This window comes from Triturus cristatus, chromosome 3_1 (genome assembly GCF_964204655.1).
Source record: "Triturus cristatus chromosome 3_1, aTriCri1.1, whole genome shotgun sequence".
Taxonomy (NCBI): domain Eukaryota; kingdom Metazoa; phylum Chordata; class Amphibia; order Caudata; family Salamandridae; genus Triturus; species Triturus cristatus.
Window position 1 is genome coordinate 736,150,279 of NC_140583.1, and position 21,685 is coordinate 736,171,963.

General features: G+C 41.9%; 1 protein-coding gene across 2 annotated transcripts in view; it reads right to left on the bottom strand.

Annotated features, from left to right (window-relative positions):
- MUC6 (mucin 6, oligomeric mucus/gel-forming) overlaps positions 1–21,685 on the bottom strand; it is a 159,696-nt gene that overhangs the window by 50,399 nt on the left and 87,612 nt on the right. For both annotated transcript variants that reach the window (XM_085644897.1, XM_085644896.1), the window contains exons 28-30: positions 21,440–21,502; positions 19,120–19,167; positions 1,158–10,589 (exon numbers count right to left, since the gene is read on the bottom strand). In XM_085644897.1, coding sequence (XP_085501023.1) covers positions 1,158–10,589; positions 19,120–19,167; positions 21,440–21,502 — 9,543 coding nt within the window. The remainder of the gene's footprint in view (positions 1–1,157; positions 10,590–19,119; positions 19,168–21,439; positions 21,503–21,685) is intronic.

The window sequence follows — 21,685 nt, forward strand, 5'->3', positions numbered from 1 at the left end:
GATGAAGAAATTGGTGTAAATCTAAAGAAGTACGTGAGGAACTGAAGGAGAACGAAAAGAGGACTGATAGCCAACAAAGAATTTCCTGGTTGAGAAATGAGATTCAAATATTAAAGGGTGTGGGATGAAGATTGTGGAAACGGAAGAGTAATGACAAGATATGGTAGAGAAAGGTAGGTGAAGATGGGATGATGAGGACACGATGAGCAAAGATAAAAGATATGTGATTGCATAGAGGGAACAGAAATGATAATCTGAATGTGATATGTGATAAAGGGTTAAGTTTGTAGGCTGGACAGACTTCTTCCAATCTTGCTCATCTTTCTGGAAGTGGGAAGGTCGCAACTATAGAAGCACATTGGATATAGAAGAGAAGGATAAAATAGCAAAACTGCACAGAGAATAAACAGAAGTATGGAGGAAGACTGTGATCAGGGCAGCTATGACTACCACCAGAAAGGGAAAAGAGGAACGAGAATCATGTTATGCAAGCTGCCAAGAGAGAGGGGAGATTATGAGACAATGTTTGGGCTGTGAAAAGATAGAAGTGGCTGGGGAAAATTGAGAAGAGGGGGAAGAGCAATGGGAGACTAAAGAAGAAACTTGACTGAGTGAAATGGGGAAAAGGGGGAGGGAGGAACACCAGCTTAGATTAAAATATTCAAATCATTCAATGATTTCATCAAATGACTGTCCATCTACAACTTGAAAGAAGGTTTTGTTATGTCATTGCCTTCTCCATGTAAATTAGAATAAATTAATTTTTTAGAGACTAATAAGGAAAACCAGTTGCGAACCTGAAATCCGCTGTTGTTCTTCAAATACAAAGCAAACAGTTTACTATATTGATGTCAGCATTGTAGGGCAACGTTGATAGTGACATACTATTCAGTCGGCCATTTTAGTTAACTCAGAAAAAGAACAAAACTTGCCTGTTGGTATATTACTAAGCTGACATATTGATCAATACTTTGCTCAATGAATGCAAACTCTCTGATTTCAGATTGTGATAATACAGAATGAATATACCTGAAAAAATAAATATTTATTGTGCACACATAATCTAATTGGAACAAATGATTTCCAGACTCTAAGCCCCATTCGTAGTAGAATGGAAGAAGATGTCTGCTTAACAAAACACCTACAATCAAACTTACGTGAAGATGTTGGTGATGTCCCTGCTGATACTGCAGTTCTTGGACTTGTAGTTGAGGTTTCAGTACTGCTTATAGTATGGGTTGTTTGTGTGTAAGCGTTTGGGGATGGTGTAGTTGACTTAGTAGTTGAAGTATGGGTGGATGATGTGATTGGGCTTTTAGTTGTTATTGTTGTGGTTAGAGTGTGAGTAGAGGGTGATGTAAGGGTATCTAGTCTTGAAGTAGTGGGTAGTGTTTGGCTGGTTCTTGATGTAGTTGTAGTCAGAGTTGATTTAGTGGTTGCTGTCTCAGTGGTGACTGTTGTAATTGGGATCTCATGAGTAGTTACGGTATGTGCTGTTTGTGTGGTGGTTGGTGTAGAAGTGGTTATGGATGTTGTTTTTGTTGTTGGTGTCAGGGTGGATGAAGTAGTTTTGGGGGTTTCCATTGTGATGGTTGTGGTTGGTGTGTGAGTAGCGGGTGATGTATGAGATGATGGAATTGGGGATGTGAATGGTGTTTGGCTAGTTGATGATGTAGTAGTTTTAGTCTGAGTTGATGTAGTGGTTGGTATCTCATTGGTGACTGTTGTAGCTGGAGTCTCAGTTGTGGTTACAATATAAGTTGTTTGTGTGGTAGTTGGTGCAGAAGTGGTTTTGGATGTTGTTGCTGTTGGTTTATGAGTTGAGGAAGTGGTAGTTGGGGTTTCAGTTGTGATGGTTGTGGTTGGTGTATGGATAGTTGGTGATGTATGACTTGATATTGGAACTGGGATTGTGGTTGGTATTTGGCTAGTTCTTGATGTGGTAGTTGTAGTGGTTGGTGTCTCAGTGGGGACTGTTGTAGTTGGAGTCTCGGTAGTGGTTATGGTATGAGTTGTTTGTGTGGTAGTTGGTGTTAAAGTGGTTATAGGTGTTGTTTTTGTTGTTGGTGTATGGGTTGATGTAGTGGTTGGGGTTTCAGTTGTGATGGTTGTGGTTGGTGTGTGAGTAGTGGGTGATGTATAAGATGTTGGAATTGGGGTTGGTGTTTGGCTAGTTGTTGATGTAGTAGTCCTAGTCTGAGTTGATGTAGTGGCTGGTGTCTCAGTGGTGACTGTTGTAGTTGGAGTCTCAGGAGTGGTTATGGCATGAGTTATTTGTGTGGTAGTTGGCAGAGAAGTGGTTATGGATATTGTTGGTGTATTGGTTGATGAAGTAGTGGTTGTGGTTTCAGTTGTGATGGTTGTGGTTGGTGTGTGAGTAGTGGGTGATGGAATTGGGGTTGTGGTTGGTGTTTGGCGTGTTGTTGATCTTGTAGTCTGAGTTGATGTAGTAATAGGAGTCTTCGTGGTCACTGTTGTAGTTGGAGACTCACTAGTGGATACAGTATGAGTTGTTTTTGTGGTAGCTGGTGTAGATGTGGTGGTGGAAGTTGTTTTAGTTGTTGGTGTCTGTGTTGATGACGTAGTAGTTGAGGTTTCAGTTGTGATGGTTGATGTAGTAGTCCTAGTCTGAGTTGATGTAGTGGCTGGTGTCTCAGTGGTGACTGTTGTAGTTGGAGTCTCAGGAGTGGTTATGGCATGAGTTATTTGTGTGGTAGTTGGCAGAGAAGTGGTTATGGATATTGTTGGTGTATTGGTTGATGAAGTAGTGGTTGTGGTTTCAGTTGTGGTGGTTGTAGTTGGTGTATGGGTAGTGGGTGATGTATGAGATGTTGGAATTGGTGTTGAGGCTCGTGTTAGGCTAGTTGTTGGTGTAGAAATTGTCGTCTGAGCTGATGTAGTGGTTGGTGTCCCAGGGGTGATTGTTGAATGTGGAGTCTTACTAGTGGGTATGGTATGTGTTGTTTTTGTGGTAGTTGGTGTAGTATTGGTTATGGATGTTGTTTTCGTTGTTGGTGTATGGGCTGTAGATGTAATGGTTGGAGTTTCAGTCGTGATAGAAGTGCCTAACGTGTGAGATGTTGGAATGGGGGTTGTGGTTGTTGTTTGATGAATTGTTGATGGAGTAGTTGTAGCCTGAGGTGATGTAGTGGTTGGTGTCTCAGTAGTGACTGTTGTTGCTGGAATCTCAGTAGTAGTTATGGAAGGAGTTGTGTGGGTGGTAGTTGGTGTTACAGTGGTTATGGATGTTGGTTTTGTTGTTGGTGTATGGGTTGATGATGTAGTGGTCAGGGTTTCAGTTGTGATGGTTGTGGTTGGTGTGTGAGTAGTGGGTGATGAATGAGATGTTGGAATTGGGGTTGTGGTTGGTGTTTGGCTTGTTGTTGATGTAGTAGTTCTAGTCTGAGTTGATGTAGTGGCTGGTGTCTCAGTGGTGACTGTTGTAGTTGGAGTCTCAGGAGTGGTTATGGCATGAGTTATTTGTGGGGTAGTTGGTAGAGAAGTGGTTGTGGATATTGTTGGTGTATTGGTTGATGAAGTAGTGGTTGTGGTTTCAGTTGTGATGGTTGTGGTTGGTGTGTGAGTAGTGGGTGATGGAATTGGGGTTGTGGTTGGTGTTTGGCGTGTTGTTGATCTTGTAGTCTGAGTTGATGTAGTAATAGGAGTCTTCGTGGTCACTGTTGTAGTTGGAGACTCACTAGTGGATACAGTATGAGTTGTTTTTGTGGTAGCTGGTGTAGATGTGGTGGTGGAAGTTGTTTTAGTTGTTGGTGTCTGTGTTGATGACGTAGTAGTTGAGGTTTCAGTTGTGATGGTTGTGGTTGGTGTGTGAGTAGTGGGTGATGTATGAGATGTTGGAATGGGGGTTGTGGTTGGTGTTTGATGAGTTGTTGATGTAGTAGTTGTAGTCTGAGTTGATGTAGTGGTTGGTGTCTCATTGGTGACTGTTGTTGCTGGAGTCTCAGTAGTAGTTATGGTAGGAGTTGTTTGGGTGGTAGTTTGTGTTAAAGTGGTTATGGATGTTGTTTTTGTTGTTGGTTTATGGGTTGATGATGTAGTGGTCGGGGTTTCAGTTGTGACGGTTGTGGTTGGTGTGTGAGTAGTGGGTGATGTATGAGATGTTGGAATTGGGGTTGTGGTTGGTGTTTGGCTAGCTGTTGATATAGTAGTTGTAGTCTGAGTTGATGTAGTGGTTGGTGTCTCATTGGTGACTGTTGTTGCTGGAGTCTCAGTAGTAGTTATGGTAGGAGTTGTTTGGGTGGCAGTTTGTGTTACAGTGGTTATGGATGTTGGTTTTGTTGTTGGTGTATGGGTTGATGATGTAGTGGTCAGGGTTTCAGTTGTGATGGTTGTGGTTGGTGTGTGAGTAGTGGGTGATGAAAGAGATGTTGGAATTGGGGTTGTGGTTGGTGTTTGGCTTGTTGTTGATGTGGTAGTTCTAGTCTGAGTTGATGTAGTGGCTGGTGTCTCAGTGGTGACTGTTGTAGTTGGAGTCTCAGGAGTGGTTATGGCATGAGTTATTTGTGGGGTAGTTGGTAGAGAAGTGGTTGTGGATATTGTTGGTGTATTGGTTGATGAAGTAGTGGTTGTGGTTTCAGTTGTGATGGTTGTGGTTGGTGTGTGAGTAGTGGGTGATGGAATTGGGGTTGTGGTTGGTGTTTGGCGTGTTGTTGATCTTGTAGTCTGAGTTGATGTAGTAATAGGAGTCTTCGTGGTCACTGTTGTAGTTGGAGACTCACTAGTGGATACAGTATGAGTTGTTTTTGTGGTAGCTGGTGTAGATGTGGTGGTGGAAGTTGTTTTAGTTGTTGGTGTCTGTGTTGATGACGTAGTAGTTGAGGATTCAGTTGTGATGGTTGTGGTTGGTGTGTGAGTAGTGGGTGATGTATGAGATGTTGGAATGGGGGTTGTGGTTGGTGTTTGATGAGTTGTTGATGTAGTAGTTGTAGTCTGAGTTGATGTAGTGGTTGGTGTCTCATTGGTGACTGTTGTTGCTGGAGTCTCAGTAGTAGTTATGGTAGGAGTTGTTTGGGTGGTAGTTTGTGTTAAAGTGGTTATGGATGTTGTTTTTGTTGTTGGTGTATGGGTTGATGATGTAGTGGTCGGGGTTTCAGTTGTGACGGTTGTGGTTGGTGTGTGAGTAGTGGGTGATGTATGAGATGTTGGAATTGGGGTTGTGGTTGGTGTTTGGCTAGCTGTTGATATAGTAGTTCTAGTCTGAGTTGATGTAGTGGCTGGTGTCTCAGTGGTGACTGTTGTTGCTGGAATCTCAGTAGTAGTTATGGAAGGAGTTGTTTGGGTGGTAGTTGGTTTTACAGTGGTTATGGATGTTGGTTTTGTTGTTGGTGTATGGGTTGATGATGTAGTGGTCAGGGTTTCAGTTGTGATGGTTGTGGTTGGTGTGTGAGTAGTGGGTGATGAATGAGATGTTGGAATTGGGGTTGTGGTTGGTGTTTGGCTTGTTGTTGATGTAGTAGTTCTAGTCTGAGTTGATATAGTGGCTGGTGTCTCAGTGGTGACTGTTGTAGTTGGAGTCTCAGGAGTGGTTATGGCATGAATTTTTTGTGGGGTAGTTGGTAGAGAAGTGGTTGTGGATATTGTTGGTGTATTGGTTGATGAAGTAGTGGTTGTGGTTTCAGTTGTGATGGTTGTGGTTGGTGTGTGAGTAGTGGGTGATGGAATTGGGGTTGTGGTTGGTGTTTGGCGTGTTGTTGATCTTGTAGTCTGAGTTGATGTAGTAATAGGAGTCTTCGTGGTCACTGTTGTAGTTGGAGACTCACTAGTGGATACAGTATGAGTTGTTTTTGTGGTAGCTGGTGTAGATGTGGTGGTGGAAGTTGTTTTAGTTGTTGGTGTCTGTGTTGATGACGTAGTAGTTGAGGATTCAGTTGTGATGGTTGTGGTTGGTGTGTGAGTAGTGGGTGATGTATAAGATGTTGGAATTGGGGTTGGTGTTTGGCTAGTTGTTGATGTAGTAGTCCTAGTCTGAGTTGATGTAGTGGCTGGTGTCTCAGTGGTGACTGTTGTAGTTGGAGTCTCAGGAGTGGTTATGGCATGAGTTATTTGTGGGGTAGTTGGTAGAGAAGTGGTTATGGGTATTGTTGGTGTATTGGTTGATGAAGTAGTGGTTGTGGTTTCAGTTGTGATGGTTGTAGTTGGTGTATGGGTAGTGGGTGATGTATGAGATGTTGGAATTGGTGTTGAGGCTCGTGTTAGGCTAGTTGTTGGTGTAGAAATTGTCGTCTGAGCTGATGTAGTGGTTGGTGTCCCAGGGGTGATTGTTGAATGTGGAGTCTTACTAGTGGGTATGGTATGTGTTGTTTTTGTGGTAGTTGGTGTAGTATTGGTTATGGATGTTGTTTTCGTTGTTGGTGTATGGGCTGTAGATGTAATGGTTGGAGTTTCAGTCGTGATAGAAGTGCCTAACGTGTGAGATGTTGGAATGGGGGTTGTGGTTGTTGTTTGATGAATTGTTGAAGGAGTAGTTGTAGCCTGAGGTGATGTAGTGGTTGGTGTCTCAGTGGTGACTGTTGTTGCTGGAATCTCAGTAGTAGTTATGGAAGGAGTTGTTTGGGTGGTAGTTGGTGTTACAGTGGTTATGGATGTTGGTTTTGTTGTTGGTGTATTGGTTGATGATGTAGTGGTCAGGGTTTCAGTTGTGATGGTTGTGGTTGGTGTGTGAGTAGTGGGTGATGAATGAGATGTTGGAATTGGGGTTGTGGTTGGTGTTTGGCTTGTTGTTGATGTAGTAGTTCTAGTCTGAGTTGATGTAGTGGCTGGTGTCTCAGTGGTGACTGTTGTAGTTGGAGTCTCAGGAGTGGTTATGGCATGAGTTATTTGTGGGGTAGTTGGTAGAGAAGTGGTTGTGGATATTGTTGGTGTATTGGTTGATGAAGTAGTGGTTGTGGTTTCAGTTGTGATGGTTGTGGTTGGTGTGTGAGTAGTGGGTGATGGAATTGGGGTTGTGGTTGGTGTTTGGCGTGTTGTTGATCTTGTAGTCTGAGTTGATGTAGTAATAGGAGTCTTCGTGGTCACTGTTGTAGTTGGAGACTCACTAGTGGATACAGTATGAGTTGTTTTTGTGGTAGCTGGTGTAGATGTGGTGGTGGAAGTTGTTTTAGTTGTTGGTGTCTGTGTTGATGACGTAGTAGTTGAGGTTTCAGTTGTGATGGTTGTGGTTGGTGTGTGAGTAGTGGGTGATGTATGAGATGTTGGAACGGGGGTTGTGGTTGGTGTTTGATGAGTTGTTGATGTAGTAGTTGTAGTCTGAGTTGATGTAGTGGTTGGTGTCTCATTGGTGACTGTTGTTGCTGGAGTCTCAGTAGTAGTTATGGTAGGAGTTGTTTGGGTGGTAGTTTGTGTTAAAGTGGTTATGGATGTTGTTTTTGTTGTTGGTGTATGGGTTGATGATGTAGTGGTCGGGGTTTCAGTTGTGACGGTTGTGGTTGGTGTGTGAGTAGTGGGTGATGTATGAGATGTTGGAATTGGGGTTGTGGTTGGTGTTTGGCTAGCTGTTGATATAGTAGTTCTAGTCTGAGTTGATGTAGTGGCTGGTGTCTCAGTGGTGACTGTTGTTGCTGGAATCTCAGTAGTAGTTATGGAAGGAGTTGTTTGGGTGGTAGTTGGTGTTACAGTGGTTATGGATGTTGGTTTTGTTGTTGGTGTATGGGTTGATGATGTAGTGGTCAGGGTTTCAGTTGTGATGGTTGTGGTTGGTGTGTGAGTAGTGGGTGATGAAAGAGATGTTGGAATTGGGGTTGTGGTTGGTGTTTGGCTTGTTGTTGATGTAGTAGTTCTAGTCTGAGTTGATGTAGTGGCTGGTGTCTCAGTGGTGACTGTTGTAGTTGGAGTCTCAGGAGTGGTTATGGCATGAGTTATTTGTGGGGTAGTTGGTAGATAAGTGGTTGTGGATATTGTTGGTGTATTGGTTGATGAAGTAGTGGTTGTGGTTTCAGTTGTGATGGTTGTGGTTGGTGTGTGAGTAGTGGGTGATGGAATTGGGGTTGTGGTTGGTGTTTGGCGTGTTGTTGATCTTGTAGTCTGAGTTGATGTAGTAATAGGAGTCTTCGTGGTCACTGTTGTAGTTGGAGACTCACTAGTGGATACAGTAGGAGTTGTTTTTGTGGTAGCTGGTGTAGATGTGGTGGTGGAAGTTGTTTTAGTTGTTGGTGTCTGTGTTGATGACGTAGTAGTTGAGGATTCAGTTGTGATGGTTGTGGTTGGTGTGTGAGTAGTGGGTGATGTATGAGATGTTGGAATGGGGGTTGTGGTTGGTGTTTGATGAGTTGTTGATGTAGTAGTTGTAGTCTGAGTTGATGTAGTGGTTGGTGTCTCATTGGTGACTGTTGTTGCTGGAGTCTCAGTAGTAGTTATGGTAGGAGTTGTTTGGGTGGTAGTTTGTGTTAAAGTGGTTATGGATGTTGTTTTTGTTGTTGGTGTATGGGTTGATGATGTAGTGGTCGGGGTTTCAGTTGTGATGGTTGTGGTTGGTGTGTGAGTAGTGGGTGATGTATGAGATGTCGGAATTGGGGTTGTGGTTGGTGTTTGGCTAGCTGTTGATGTAGTAGTTCTAGTCTGAGTTGATGTAGTGGCTGGTGTCTCAGTGGTGACTGTTGTTGCTGGAATCTCAGTAGTAGTTATGGAAGGAGTTGTTTGGGTGGTAGTCGGTTTTACAGTGGTTATGGATGTTGGTTTTGTTGTTGGTGTATGGGTTGATGATGTAGTGGTCAGGGTTTCAGTTGTGATGGTTGTGGTTGGTGTGTGAGTAGTGGGTGATAAATGAGATGTTGGAATTGGGGTTGTGGTTGGTGTTTGGCTTGTTGTTGATGTAGTAGTTCTAGTCTGAGTTGATATAGTGGCTGGTGTCTCAGTGGTGACTGTTGTAGTTGGAGTCTCAGGAGTGGTTATGGCATGAGTTATTTGTGGGGTAGTTGGTAGAGAAGTGGTTGTGGATATTGTTGGTGTATTGGTTGATGAAGTAGTGGTTGTGGTTTCAGTTGTGATGGTTGTGGTTGGTGTGTGAGTAGTGGGTGATGGAATTGGGGTTGTGGTTGGTGTTTGGCGTGTTGTTGATCTTGTAGTCTGAGTTGATGTAGTAATAGGAGTCTTCATGGTCACTGTTGTAGTTGGAGACTCACTAGTGGATACAGTATGAGTTGTTTTTGTGGTAGCTGGTGTAGATGTGGTGGTGGAAGTTGTTTTAGTTGTTGGTGTCTGTGTTGATGACGTAGTAGTTGAGGTTTCAGTTGTGAAGTTTGTGGTTTGTATGTGAATAGTGGGTGACGTATGGGATGTTGGAAAAGGGGTTGTGGTTGGTGTTTGATGAGTTGTTGATGTAGTAATTGTAGTCCGAGTTGATGTAGTGGTTGGTGTCTCAGTGGTGACTATTGTAGCTGGAGTCTCAGAAGTGGGTACAGTAGGAGTTGTTTGGGTGGTAGTTGATATTGACGTTGTTGTTTTTGTTGTTGGTGTATGGGTTGATGATGTGGTTGGGGTTTCAGCTGTGACGGTTGTGGTTGGAGTGTGAGTAGTGGATGATGTATGAGATGTTGGAATTGGGGTTGGTGTTTGGCTAGTTGTTGATGTAGTAGTTCTAGTCTGAGATGATGTGGTGGTTGGTGTTTCAGTGGTGACTGTTGTAGTAGGGGTCTCAGCAGTTGGTATGGTATGGGTTCCATGTGTGGTAGTTAGTGAAGAAGTGGTTGTGGATGTTGTTTTTGTTATTGGTGTATGGGTTGATGATGTAGTGCTTGGGGTTTCAGTTGTGATGGTTGTGGTTTCTGTGTGGGTTGGTATTGGTGTTTTACTAATTGTTGATGCAGTAGTTGTCTGAGTTGGTGTGGTAGTAGGAGTCTTAATGGTGACTGTAGTAGTTGAGCTTTCACTAGTGGGTACAGTATGAGTTTGTGTGGTAGCTGGTGTTGAGGTGGTTGTGAATGTTGTTTTAGTTTTTGATGTCTGTGTTGATGATGTTGTAGTTGGTGTTTCAGTTGTGATGGTTGTTGTTGGTGTATGAGTAGAGGTTGATGTATGAGTTGTTGGAATTGGGCTTGTGGTTGGTGTTCGGCTACTTGTTGAAGTAGTAGTTATAGTCTGAGTTGATACAGTGGTAGGAGTCTTAGTTATCACTATTGTAGTTGGTTTTTCAGTAGTGGTTACCGTGTGAATGGTTTCTGTTGTTATGGTTGTTAACGGCGTAGTTATGTGTTCAGAGGTACTTAGTGTTTGTGACGTTTCTGTTGCGGATGACATTAATATTGTAGTTGGTTTCTGGGTGGTAGGTGAAGCTGGGGTTGATTTTGGGGGAATTGATGTTATGGAGCTGGTGGATAGGGTCTGGTTTAAAGTTGTAGATGGTGTCCATTTGGTAGTAGGAGGGGTCTCCGTTGTCATGACCACAGTTGGTGTCTCTTTTATGGTTGTCAATGTTATTGTTGCTGATTGTGACGGTGAAGAAGGCATGCTGGGTGCTTCCGAAGTTGTTTTCTCCACTGTTGTTGCTGTTGACACTGTTGGAGTTGTTTGTTTAACGGTATGTGTCTCTGTCATCGTAATCGCTTTTCTGGTTGTGCTGGAGGGCATGTTTGTAGCTGTAAGAAATAGGCACTATATAATTACTTTGATTCTCAAAACTCAGAATATATAATATTTTTTAAAAGGTCAGTTTGGTAGTGTGCACTATCTATGCACTGTCTGAGTGAGCAATATGTGTCTTCCAACCATGAAGGCAATGTCATAGTCAGGAATATTTGAGATACTGAGCTTTTATCTCTGCCCAATTTTAAATGCCGTTCTTCATTTAGGTATTGCATATTTAGGTATATTTGTTCTAAGCCCAATACCATTCACAACATAAAAGGTTGCAAATAAAGAAGTAGTATCTAGTGTTCACCCCACACAAAATAAGTTACTTATCAGAAAAGATAGTTATCAGTTACCTTAAAAGTTCTCCCATACGACTTTGCTCACTTTCTTTGTAAACGTATTTATTTAGAAATCTTACCCCTTCAAGATGAGATTTTCAGAAAGGACGTAGGCAGTGGCTAACAGTGTGGCATATGTAGCGGTGATCTAGTCCAAAAGTTTTAGTAGCTTCTTGGGTGGCAGCATATATTGTAGCATCGTTGCACCAGCCGTCCTGCGCGTAAAAAGTGCCGACCAAGTGTTGCTTTCATGTCTGGGTGTACGTCTGTCACCTGTGCTTTAATCCCTCAATGTTGTTTACTTACATGTTTCAGTTCAGGTCGCATTTATTAAATGTGACTTTACGACGGTCTTCTTACACCACTTAAGGGATCTTCATGGGTTCAATGGTTGCGATTGTTTGTCTTCGTGGCTTGCGGAGGATCCTGAGCATCTGATCTTTGATATATGACGTCGATCTTTTCAGTGCAGGTGAGAGGCTCTCAAGAAGATCCTTGTACAGATGGGATTGGTATTTACATCCTCTCAATATCCTTTGAGTTTTTGAGTGTTGTAATGCGAAGAACAACAAATCGTTATGAAATAATTTCGAAGAATTACGCATTTTACGCTGGAAGCCCAGCGACGATCATCCATGTAGTTCTGCATCCCAGCCAGCAAACTTTGCTGCCCCCCTTTTGTTGTAAGGAGTGACCAGTGCCAATGAACCCCCAGAGCTTTGCAGTGAATAAAGGGTTTTGGTGAGCAGCCCAGGGTGAATCAAATGCTTTGTCTGGAAAAACATCCAGAGGACCCCCTAAGCCCCATCTTTTCGTATTTTTACATCTTCATACTTAGTAGTGTGAGACGTTCGGGAGCTTCTCCGCTTGGAAACGTTCAAAACATGTCAGTGGCACGTGAGTGGGTGGCTCCAACACAGCCCATAAGATGTTGATTGAGCCTCAATGGGGTTAGGTTGAACTTGACCCTGGTCACTGTCCTGTGATGCAGAATACGAAGGACTCTGATCGCCAACACACTAGATAGAGAAAAGGAGGTAAGAAATAGTGAGCTATTTCCAAAGACCACTGAATGGCATTACCAGTGCCCGATGGCTCTCCAAAGCACTTTTTTTTGTAACATGTAGTTTGAAAATGAGGCTGTGCAGGGTGTCAGTTAGCATTATTTTGGCTATGTAAAAATGTGATTATAGGTAGCCCTAGCATGCCTAGGTGCAGCATGGACAAAGTTATTAGTTTACATGTTAGAGGTTTTCATTTTGTCTGGTTTTCAACACATAAATAAAGAACATTCTTTTTTAGTTGTCTGTGATTATAATTGTGCACTGTTATCAGTGCCATGATTTGATTTGGTATAACGAATAGTTTGGTTAAAAGGAGTGTCCGGAATGAATGCGGCGACTAAATAACAATGCCTTTGTTTAGCAGCAGAGCGCCCGCTGTGTAAAAGCACACCCCTCGGTTCTTTTTAGGTCTGGCTGTTACTAATAACTTAACATACACATAGAGTGGGAGTTGGCTCCACCACAGCGGGGTATTGCCCTTTCATCACATGATAATTGCTGTTTTTGTATTATTTAGCATCCTATGGAATCCTTGCATTGTAATGCATGGGGGGGGGGGCTAATTTACTTTTAATAGGTATACCTATTTCCCATAGATTCCTTTCTTTATGTCACAATGTCTACAGCATTCCATTCCTGCAGTTCGAAACCAGAAAGCCAATTATCACTACATATAGAGGGGCTACTCTGCGAGGGAAAACAAATTCGGCCACCCCTAAGGACCCTACCCACAGATCAGAAACTATTTGCAAAGTATTCTGCCAGTCACATTTGGGTAAATACAGGAAGCTTATAAGTAATGTATTTATATTTTGTCTGATGTGAATCCTTAGAGCAAACTTCCAAAATCCTAATAAGTTAGCCGGTAACAATTTAAACTATCTATCATGACATTTTCTTGTGTTATTTATTCAAATCCTCATTTTCGCAACTTTTTTTGTAAGCGATGCTAAAATAACATGAATTCGAATAGACTGTGGCATGTGGCGTTTTTGATATTGGAACAATGAAAACAATCCTTAACGTTGGGAAGGCCATTAGCTCTAACGTTAATGTAGTTATGAATGCCATTTGTGCATGTATTAGCAAATACAAATTTGTGCATACCTTGCTTTGGATCTATTGACTTTGCCAATGGTTGTTGGATCAGTTCCCTAACAGTGTTGCTGGAAGCTTTATTCTCACCATTTTAGAAGCTTTCATTTTGTGTGTGTCTTTTCATCTTACTTATGTGAGCTAGTGGAAGCTTGGCTAATGGCGAATGTCTCTAAAACCTTTTGTGCAATGAGGTAAATAGTTGTGTGCTGTTGTGACTGTCAACAAAGAAGACAAGCATTGGCAATGCCAATAGGACTGGTTTTAAAGGAATGCTGTATGGTAACGTGAAGCGTTGTGAATGCATAGCATGGGAATGGATATGTATTTGTGTGGATGCAAAGAACCTTTAGAATAATATTGGTGAAGGGTTAAAGGGTCATCCAGTTGCACTGTCAAGTCGTACCTAAAAATCCATGTAGGTTAATGACTGACATCCTCCCATCTGTGTTACAGCCAGAGAAAAACACCATACATTATCTAGTTATGTAAGACACTTGAATAGTTTTGCAATGTCTTGTGTATGCCCCTAAAATGTCAAGCTCATGCAGCTGCATAAACAAAAGGATTACACCTGCATGGAGGGCGCAAGCACTTTTCTTGTGGAAGCACATAACTTCTGTAGAATTAAAACATATACTCCTGGCTCCCAACACATGGGCAGAACCAAAGCCTCTCTCTAGTGATGTTCACATAATTGTCTGGAGACAACTGCACTATCAAGGCAGACCATAAAATAAATTGAGCAAGATGACTTTATAATAGTGGACAGATGAAAGTTTGCATGGCACTCTGCTTTTGTTATGGCTAGGTTCAACTTCAACATATTTAATAAGGTTTCAAAAGATACAAAAAAATACATCTGAACAACTTGTATATTGCCTTTTTGACCTGCATCTGAGCTGAAGTGAAAATGTGGCCACGGATCTTGACGATGTTCTAACACTTCAGACTTCACCTAAATTCCAAGTGATATCACTAAATCTCAACCAAGGTCTTGAGTGCTACCCTTTATTTTGGGAACCCTGGCACTTACTAGCAAAGTGTTCCTTCACATCACAGGTGCTAAAGGGAGTGGCTTAACAGCCTGAGCTGCCACTTTGGAACTGGGGAACCAGTTTTAGGGCTGTATGATGACTCAACATCCTGTGACTCTGGGCAAATCACTTAATCTCTCCTTGCGTAAAAAATGAATGTGTAATGTAACAAGTGCTTATGTAAAGCACTCCAATACCTTTGATCTAGTTGGTGCTGTATACAACTGCAAAATAAAGTGTTTTCTCCTCAAAAGTAGTTACCGTCTGTACTTTGTTCGCACTGCTTCAGCTTCTAAGACTTAACTCACATACAAATATACTCACACAGAAAGATTTGAGACTACAATAGAGATTTATTTTCAGGATTAAATAAAAATAACAGATGGGTGCATAGATCTGCGATTGTGCACAGATCTCTGGGTGTCCGCAGGACCTACCAATAGTTTAAAAAAAGAATAATCCAGTGTAACTGGAAAAGCAATAAAATGTTCATTATCGAAAGTTGCCTCAATGGTATGCTATCGCAAGCTTCCTTTGACAAAAATACCTCCAGACTGCAGGAACTGGATGACAACTTTCCAAAATATCTTGGCAACTACCTCAAGGTATATGCATAAATATGAATTGAATTTTGACAACGGAAGACTACAGAAGCGATGTTAACTTTAAGATAGAATCTTGCTTTTACATTTTATACTCGGCTGCATCTAATGCAATAAGTGCTCTGAAATGTATGGTTGGACTTTAGCTGATTTATCACTGGGAGAAGCCTCTGCCTTTTCCTTCTCGTTGCATTGTAGCTATGGTCGCGACCTCATTCATTTTCTTGGTTATGGAGCGTGCGGTGTCAACATATGGGTATAATGCAGGAGCACGTTGAGAATGTTTATACGAATTTCATACAGATTTGCTGCAGAGTTGATTTTATGGTTTATGTGGGTAATACCTATTTCTTGAGTGTTGTGGGCCACTAACATCAATGGCTAAGAATGGTTAAAGCTAGAAATAAAAATGTTTTTACATTTTGAATAACTTAGGTAGACTGGATGTTTGAGCAGTGCCATTGCGTAACAAATGGGTGCATTTAATTGAGCATAGTGTATGATGGATGCTATATATCTTCTGTAAACAAACCCTACAATGATTTTACTCTATACTGTATACCCTTTGCTGCTAGTTGGTAAGAGACCTGCAGACTGTGATGGTAATATAAATGTATTTAGCTTCAGGGTTTTACATAGTGTACAGGAACCACCGGAATGCAATCCCCAGTATCTATTGCAGTCAAGGAAATCTATAGCTCTCACACTTATGATCAAATTAGGTAGTTCCTGTGACACAGTAACGTTAATGATATCGGAGGTGAAATATTGAAGTAAAAAGTGAAACTGTGGCGATCATAGGAATTTAACTTCAAATTGCCTGAATGTATTAAGACTTAATTTTGGTGAACCCACTACCTATTTAGCATTGAATTGCCTGCATTTATTTAAGCTTAGTTTTGGTGAACCCCACTACTTATTAAACACTGAGCATAACGTCTAATTCTAGAAACTGCAAATGGGCAAAGAAACCAGAGTAGGCTATTTGAACATGCTTTTAATTTTAGGAATAATATGTGAAAATAGTCATTTACTCTAAAGCTTGTACACTTGATGAAGCTAAAGAAATGAGCCTCAAGATTTTATATCTAACAAAGTAATGTAAGAGGGCACATTCACGTAATGTGTCACAATATCTCACGGCACAGTAAAAGCAAGAGCGGTCGGAGAACATAACATAGATTATTGCCACCATTTTCACTGTTTCCTTGCAGTTGCCTTGATACAGTAATAATTGCCTCAGCTTCAGAAGGTCCACAAGCCAGGTGGGACTCCATCAGTTGCATACCTTTGGAGTTTCCAACATGGCTTCTGCCTCTTCTGAGGCAGGAGGCAGATTTCACTGTATCAACAGCTTGTTCGATTGGTTTACACACCATGAATCACAATGAGATGTAATTTCCTTAGCAGATCAAATGAATCTGCATCGGGATTTGACATCTTTACTTTTTTACTTAAAACTATGAAATGGTAATTTACTTACACATGCAAAGATAACCTTCGTTCATTCACTGCACTAGTCCTCCCTCACCAGAGTGATGCATTTTACACCAGGACGTACTTGTGTCCAAAAAAACAGGTTGTGAAATGTTGAATGGAGCTCAAGGAATTGAATCGCTAGAATCATTGGGTGTGACTCCACACTTAATTGCCCCATGAGATGATTGGTGCATTTTATTGAAATATGATGATTTAATCATGAGTGTCTGTGTACACACCCTACTGATATAAAAAAAAACGTATAGTGTAATAGACAGTGTACAGACCAGTCTGGAACTTCACAGTCTCTATTGTGATCCATTTAAATATGCTGTCGGGGGTCAGCTGGAAAGCTTATGAGCATATATATACCTAGAAATGGCATAGGGATGGAGAGCAAGTCTCAGTAGCAGTGGCCGCTCCTCCGCTGAGGCAGAGGAGTGGCGCACTCCTGCTTTTAAGCAGTGTCACTAAAGGAAAAATAAAATGATAATAACTTTTAGTTATTATCATTTTATCTTTTCCTTGTTGCGGCAGCTTTGTGGGAGGGACGGCGCGAGGCTAGTCTGCTGACAGAGCAGAGGAGGTTAGGAGTGGTTTGCTCTCTCAAAAGTGCGCATGACTGTTTGGCCGGCCATCAGGGGCTGGCCAAGCATTCACACACACTTTGCATTGCATGCCCTTCTCCCATTCTCTGGCTGGGCGCCGACCCCTGGCGCTCAGACCAATCACAACGATTGGCTCTCAGGAGGCTGCGAGCCAGATGCATCCTGCTTCCTGACCTGGAAGCAGGGAAGAGGACCGAAAGGAGGCGGCGGCGACGGTAGGCGGCAGCGGCAGACAGGTAAGTGTGTATTTTATTTTTTTTAATTTAATTCCCTCTGCCCCCCGTGACCCGCCTGCCCCCACCGCCTTCAAATACCAGCCACCACTGCTCAGCAGCTGAGCAGCCACTCAGCAATGGAGACGTCCATCACTCTACCGGATCATGGATCCCTATTACAGGGAAGTATGTTACTATGAGGTGGCTATTGGAAAATGTTCTGGAAAAAGGGGAAAGGAAGTTTGCCTTGCACAGAAGCGTGATAATTCAAAACTAAACCACAGTTTATCATCACTTCCTTTGCCAGTGGAACTGTGCAGAAATACTATTGTCTCAGTGCTATGAACATTATTTCAAACTCAGTTACAATTTTGGTGTCTATGGTGCAAGGATATTCACCAAAGGAAAACATGGACTGGTTTAATTGTGGTGCCTTGAGATGTAGCGGTAGGGGAACGTGACCCACATAAGAACTCTCCATACACTATGAATAGGTAGAATTAGTAGGGCTGTTGTGCAAGAATGCCTTTTAAATGCGATGTCTAGCATGACTACTGTTCCCGAGGATGTATCGACGGCGCAACTACTGCAATGGTTTTAGGTAACTGTGCAAAGAATTTAATAAATACTATACACTATGAATAATTTTGAAAAACAAAATTGGCTGAAATCAAATGACGTGGTTTAAAGATGCATGTGTAAGGATTGTCTGTTCCCAGCCAATCATTGGCTGGAGCAGCACAACCTCTGAACCAGCGACTCTTCCGCTGTACCTCCATCACATTACAAGAGTAGAAGCTCTTGTACACATATTAAATAATATTGTAAATCAATCTGAATAAATGCTGCATAGCCCTAATTTAATTTGATTTGATAGATACTTGATTAGCCAAGGACAAGAAACCCGGGTGAGGTTTGCTGTCTGTCTAGTTACTGTAGGTTCGGGTAACAGTAACTGTTTGGATTCAAGTTAGCAAGATTAAGCTGTTTTATGATTTTATAGACGAATTACTAGATCGCTTGATGATCTTGATAATATCTGACTGTTGCCGAATTGTTCCTCTTGTTGCTGGTATTGTACAGAGACTAGAACAATTCAGATGAACACATCTCAATATCTAGCTGCTGAAGGTGAAATTTAAATTACTTTCTGCCTTTTTAATCCAACATCTCGATACATTTCAGGGACTGTGGTCTCACATTGTAAAGAAACCAGAAGGCATGTTAGTCCCATGAAACAATTCGAGAAGGCTTTGAAAAGTGACGTTGGCATGCCAACTCCGGCCTCACACGTGGCCGCTGACCGAAAATTTGCAATGAAGATGTCATCACTGTCTCACCAGACATCATTACATTGTGTTCTCCACCTTGTATTGAACAACTAAATTCCTTAAGTGCTTTTAGAAACCAGACCAGCTTTCCTTGCTCAAAATTGAATCCAAACAAAATGGTGGCGGTTTAATACAATCTGATCACTTGAAAGGGAATTTTCATCATAAATCTGCATGCATTCTCTGCATACATTCTTACCTTTAAAGAGCTGCCTATTCTTCCGTCGATGACTCTCACCTCCATCGATGAACTTCAGAGCTGGACGTGTGTGGGTGCAGGGTCCTTTCTACTGGTGGTGCACACAGAGTCTTCGTCGAGAGGTAAGGCTAATGTGCAGTTTAGCGGGGCCAGGGATTTAGCACAGGTGGGGGAAGTAAAGGAAGCTCTTGGCCATTTTGTCAGGTCTGACGTTTTTACAAGATGTCTTCTTTCACCCAAGAGCCACCAGAGAAGGGGCACATGGCATATTTACAGGAAGCAATGGCTTAAAGGATGCACCGTGTACAAGGCCTACGAAAGCGCCATATCACAGATGCAAGAGGCAGAAAGGGACTCAGGGTAGTCAAGCATTGTCATCATGTTGTATGTCACAATTCAGAAAACAACGCTGCTAAGGGGTTCAATTCCTGAGAGAATTGTACCCCTGAAAGTGAGCAAGACCCCCCTCCTATGAACATCCAATCTAAGAATCATATTAAACACTAATCAGTGAGGACTGGCTCTTTAAATTGGCAAACTGCAAAGGACATAAATTAGCTTGCTTACTTGTTATAGTAGTTGTCACTGTCTTTCTTGTTGTTGTGCTCAGTGCGACTGAAATAAAAAACATTTACATAGGGTTAGGATCCAGATGCCATTCAGAATGCAGCTTCGGGTGGGGGAAAAACAACAGGTATGGCAGAATCCACCATTCATTTACAGCTTCGAGGGCCTATCAACACTTATTTTATTTCCAAAAACAGACCCAACAAGCACGGTGCCTTTGTTTGAACATAAGAGAACAAGGTGAGATGTACTCATACTGGAAAATGCGATTACCAAATTGAGATTTTTACTGAATCCAATTTGGAAATCGCAATTCCTAATGCATGAAAGCGTTAAATTTAAAATAGCGATTCCTAGTGGGTTGCAAATTGACCTACTTCATGAATATGAATGATGTAGGCTTCAGCTTGTGACCCATTAGGAATGGTAGGCATCACAGAGATGGCGTCCTATTAGGAATTATAGCCATCAGAGGGATAGTGGCCTACTGAGGTCAGCAGACCACCATGCTTATGATTGCTTTTGAATAAAGCAATCATTAAAAAACATACAACCCCTTTTTCTTAATGGAAAAGGGGATGCATTAAAAAAAAGAAAAATGAAAAGTGTAACTTTCATTTTTTAAGAGTGACCATTGCCTTCTTATGAAAAATATCTATTTTTAACATTCTGAAAGGAGAAAGGGTCCCTTGTGGACCCCTACACATTTGTGAACATGTTACCACCTCCTTTGAGGTATCTGTGAAATATTAATGTTTAGCTACCGCATTTCAGATGCAAAATATTAATACATACCACTACGAGTCGGTATTTGGAAAGGACACCCTAAAGATAATCCTTCCAAATACCAAGTTGCAAACCCAAATTGCAATACTGTAGAATCATAGTTTGGTGTTTTGTACGTGAAAAAATATTTTCGTGCTCGCAAATGTCCTGCTTTGCAGCACATCTGGTCTCAAATGTCCCCAATGCGCTGCAGGTTGTTTTTACTAGTGCACTGGGGACATTTCTGGCATTATTTTGTCAGAATAGACATCAGTTTTCTCTGTGGCATAGGTGGCGGTGACTCTGCAGCTGGGAAGACTTTTTCCCCCAACCTGTAAAAAATAGACAGGGGAACCGAGAGGATTGCACACAGTACAGCCCCTGATTGTCCTGTTTTAGGCCTAAAAAATGAGATATTTAAATTAATGTGAGCTAGTGGCTGAATGTTTCATGGCATCTTTGCATTTAAAGAACTGATCGACTGCAACGGATGAGTGTCTGCAAATATTATGCCCTGTGCCAGTCGTTTAATGTTAGTTATTATAGTCTGCTACTTATTAATGATTTGTGAACTAGAGTCAAATTAAGCAAAATCAATGAGCTGCTTTCAACCAGGGTTTCTGGAACCCATCAAACCACTCTTGAGGCAGGTTCTTGTATGGTGGGCTAGAAATGAACAATTCAAGTATAGCTTTCATCCCAGTGAAGTTAGCACTGCCTCATATCTGTCTGTAAGTTCTGAATAGCCCAAGTCTGAGCTAGGTCGACAGCTAAATAGAAGCAAAGATGAACCCTTCTTACTGACACATTTTTCTACCTAGCTTGGAAGACCAGAAGCTGTGAGCCATATGTCAACCTAATGTCACTCTTCCTTCAAATCCCATGGCAATGCACTTAGTAGACCTTATTTGTGTGAGGAATAAAGAAGAAATATAAGAAATAATGTTGATTCCTCACTTACATTTTAGGAATAAAAGAGAATAGCCGAGGTAATTTCACTTTCTATGCTGCTGCACTCTGTAGATCCAGGTGGCAGTAGCATTATCAGAGCTGAGCAATAGAGTGCCGAAGATCAGGCAAAAGAGTATGGCATCCTACCTGCAGGGACTGTGCAAAGATTTCTGGAGTCCTTTCTGAGTGTTGCCTCCTATTTCCTTCGGCGGTGAGCCACATTTGTTATTTCTAATGACAATCTGATTTCCCTTCTCTGAGAGGCTTCCTAGTCTTGCCTTACTGCGGCACTGACGCTTCCCGTCAGGCTCGGCCATCTTTTGTCTTGCCCTGCAGTAGATTGTTGGTGCCAAGATGGGGAAATGGGACTGACATTAGGAACCATTTGAGAAAGAGGAGTAGGGGTGTTTGTGGGTTGACTAGAGCAAAAAGATGAACAAACTCAAAAAATTAAATTTTGAGTAAAGCAAATGTAAGGCATATGCATCAGTCCACACTCCCTAAATTTGTACCCACTTGGAGGACCACGCTGCGTGATCTTGTGAGGAAGATGCTGTGCGGCCTACATCGCATCAGAAGGAAGGATAATTTCATGTTCACTTACCACAGGGCATACATTTGCCTTCATCATCATCGTAGTATTCCTCAAGCGTGCACCTGTAACATCCTGTTTGGGAGAAAAAGAAAGCGTAAGTCAAAACGAGACGGCAGAAGCTAAACAATAGGAAGGAGTAAAGAGCGGTCAAAAGAAGTAAACTAGCTCCCTCATGACTTATTTCCTGCAATCCTGCAATCTTGGGAGACATGTATGTACCCTTGATTATTGTGCTAATATCATGTGTATGCAGTC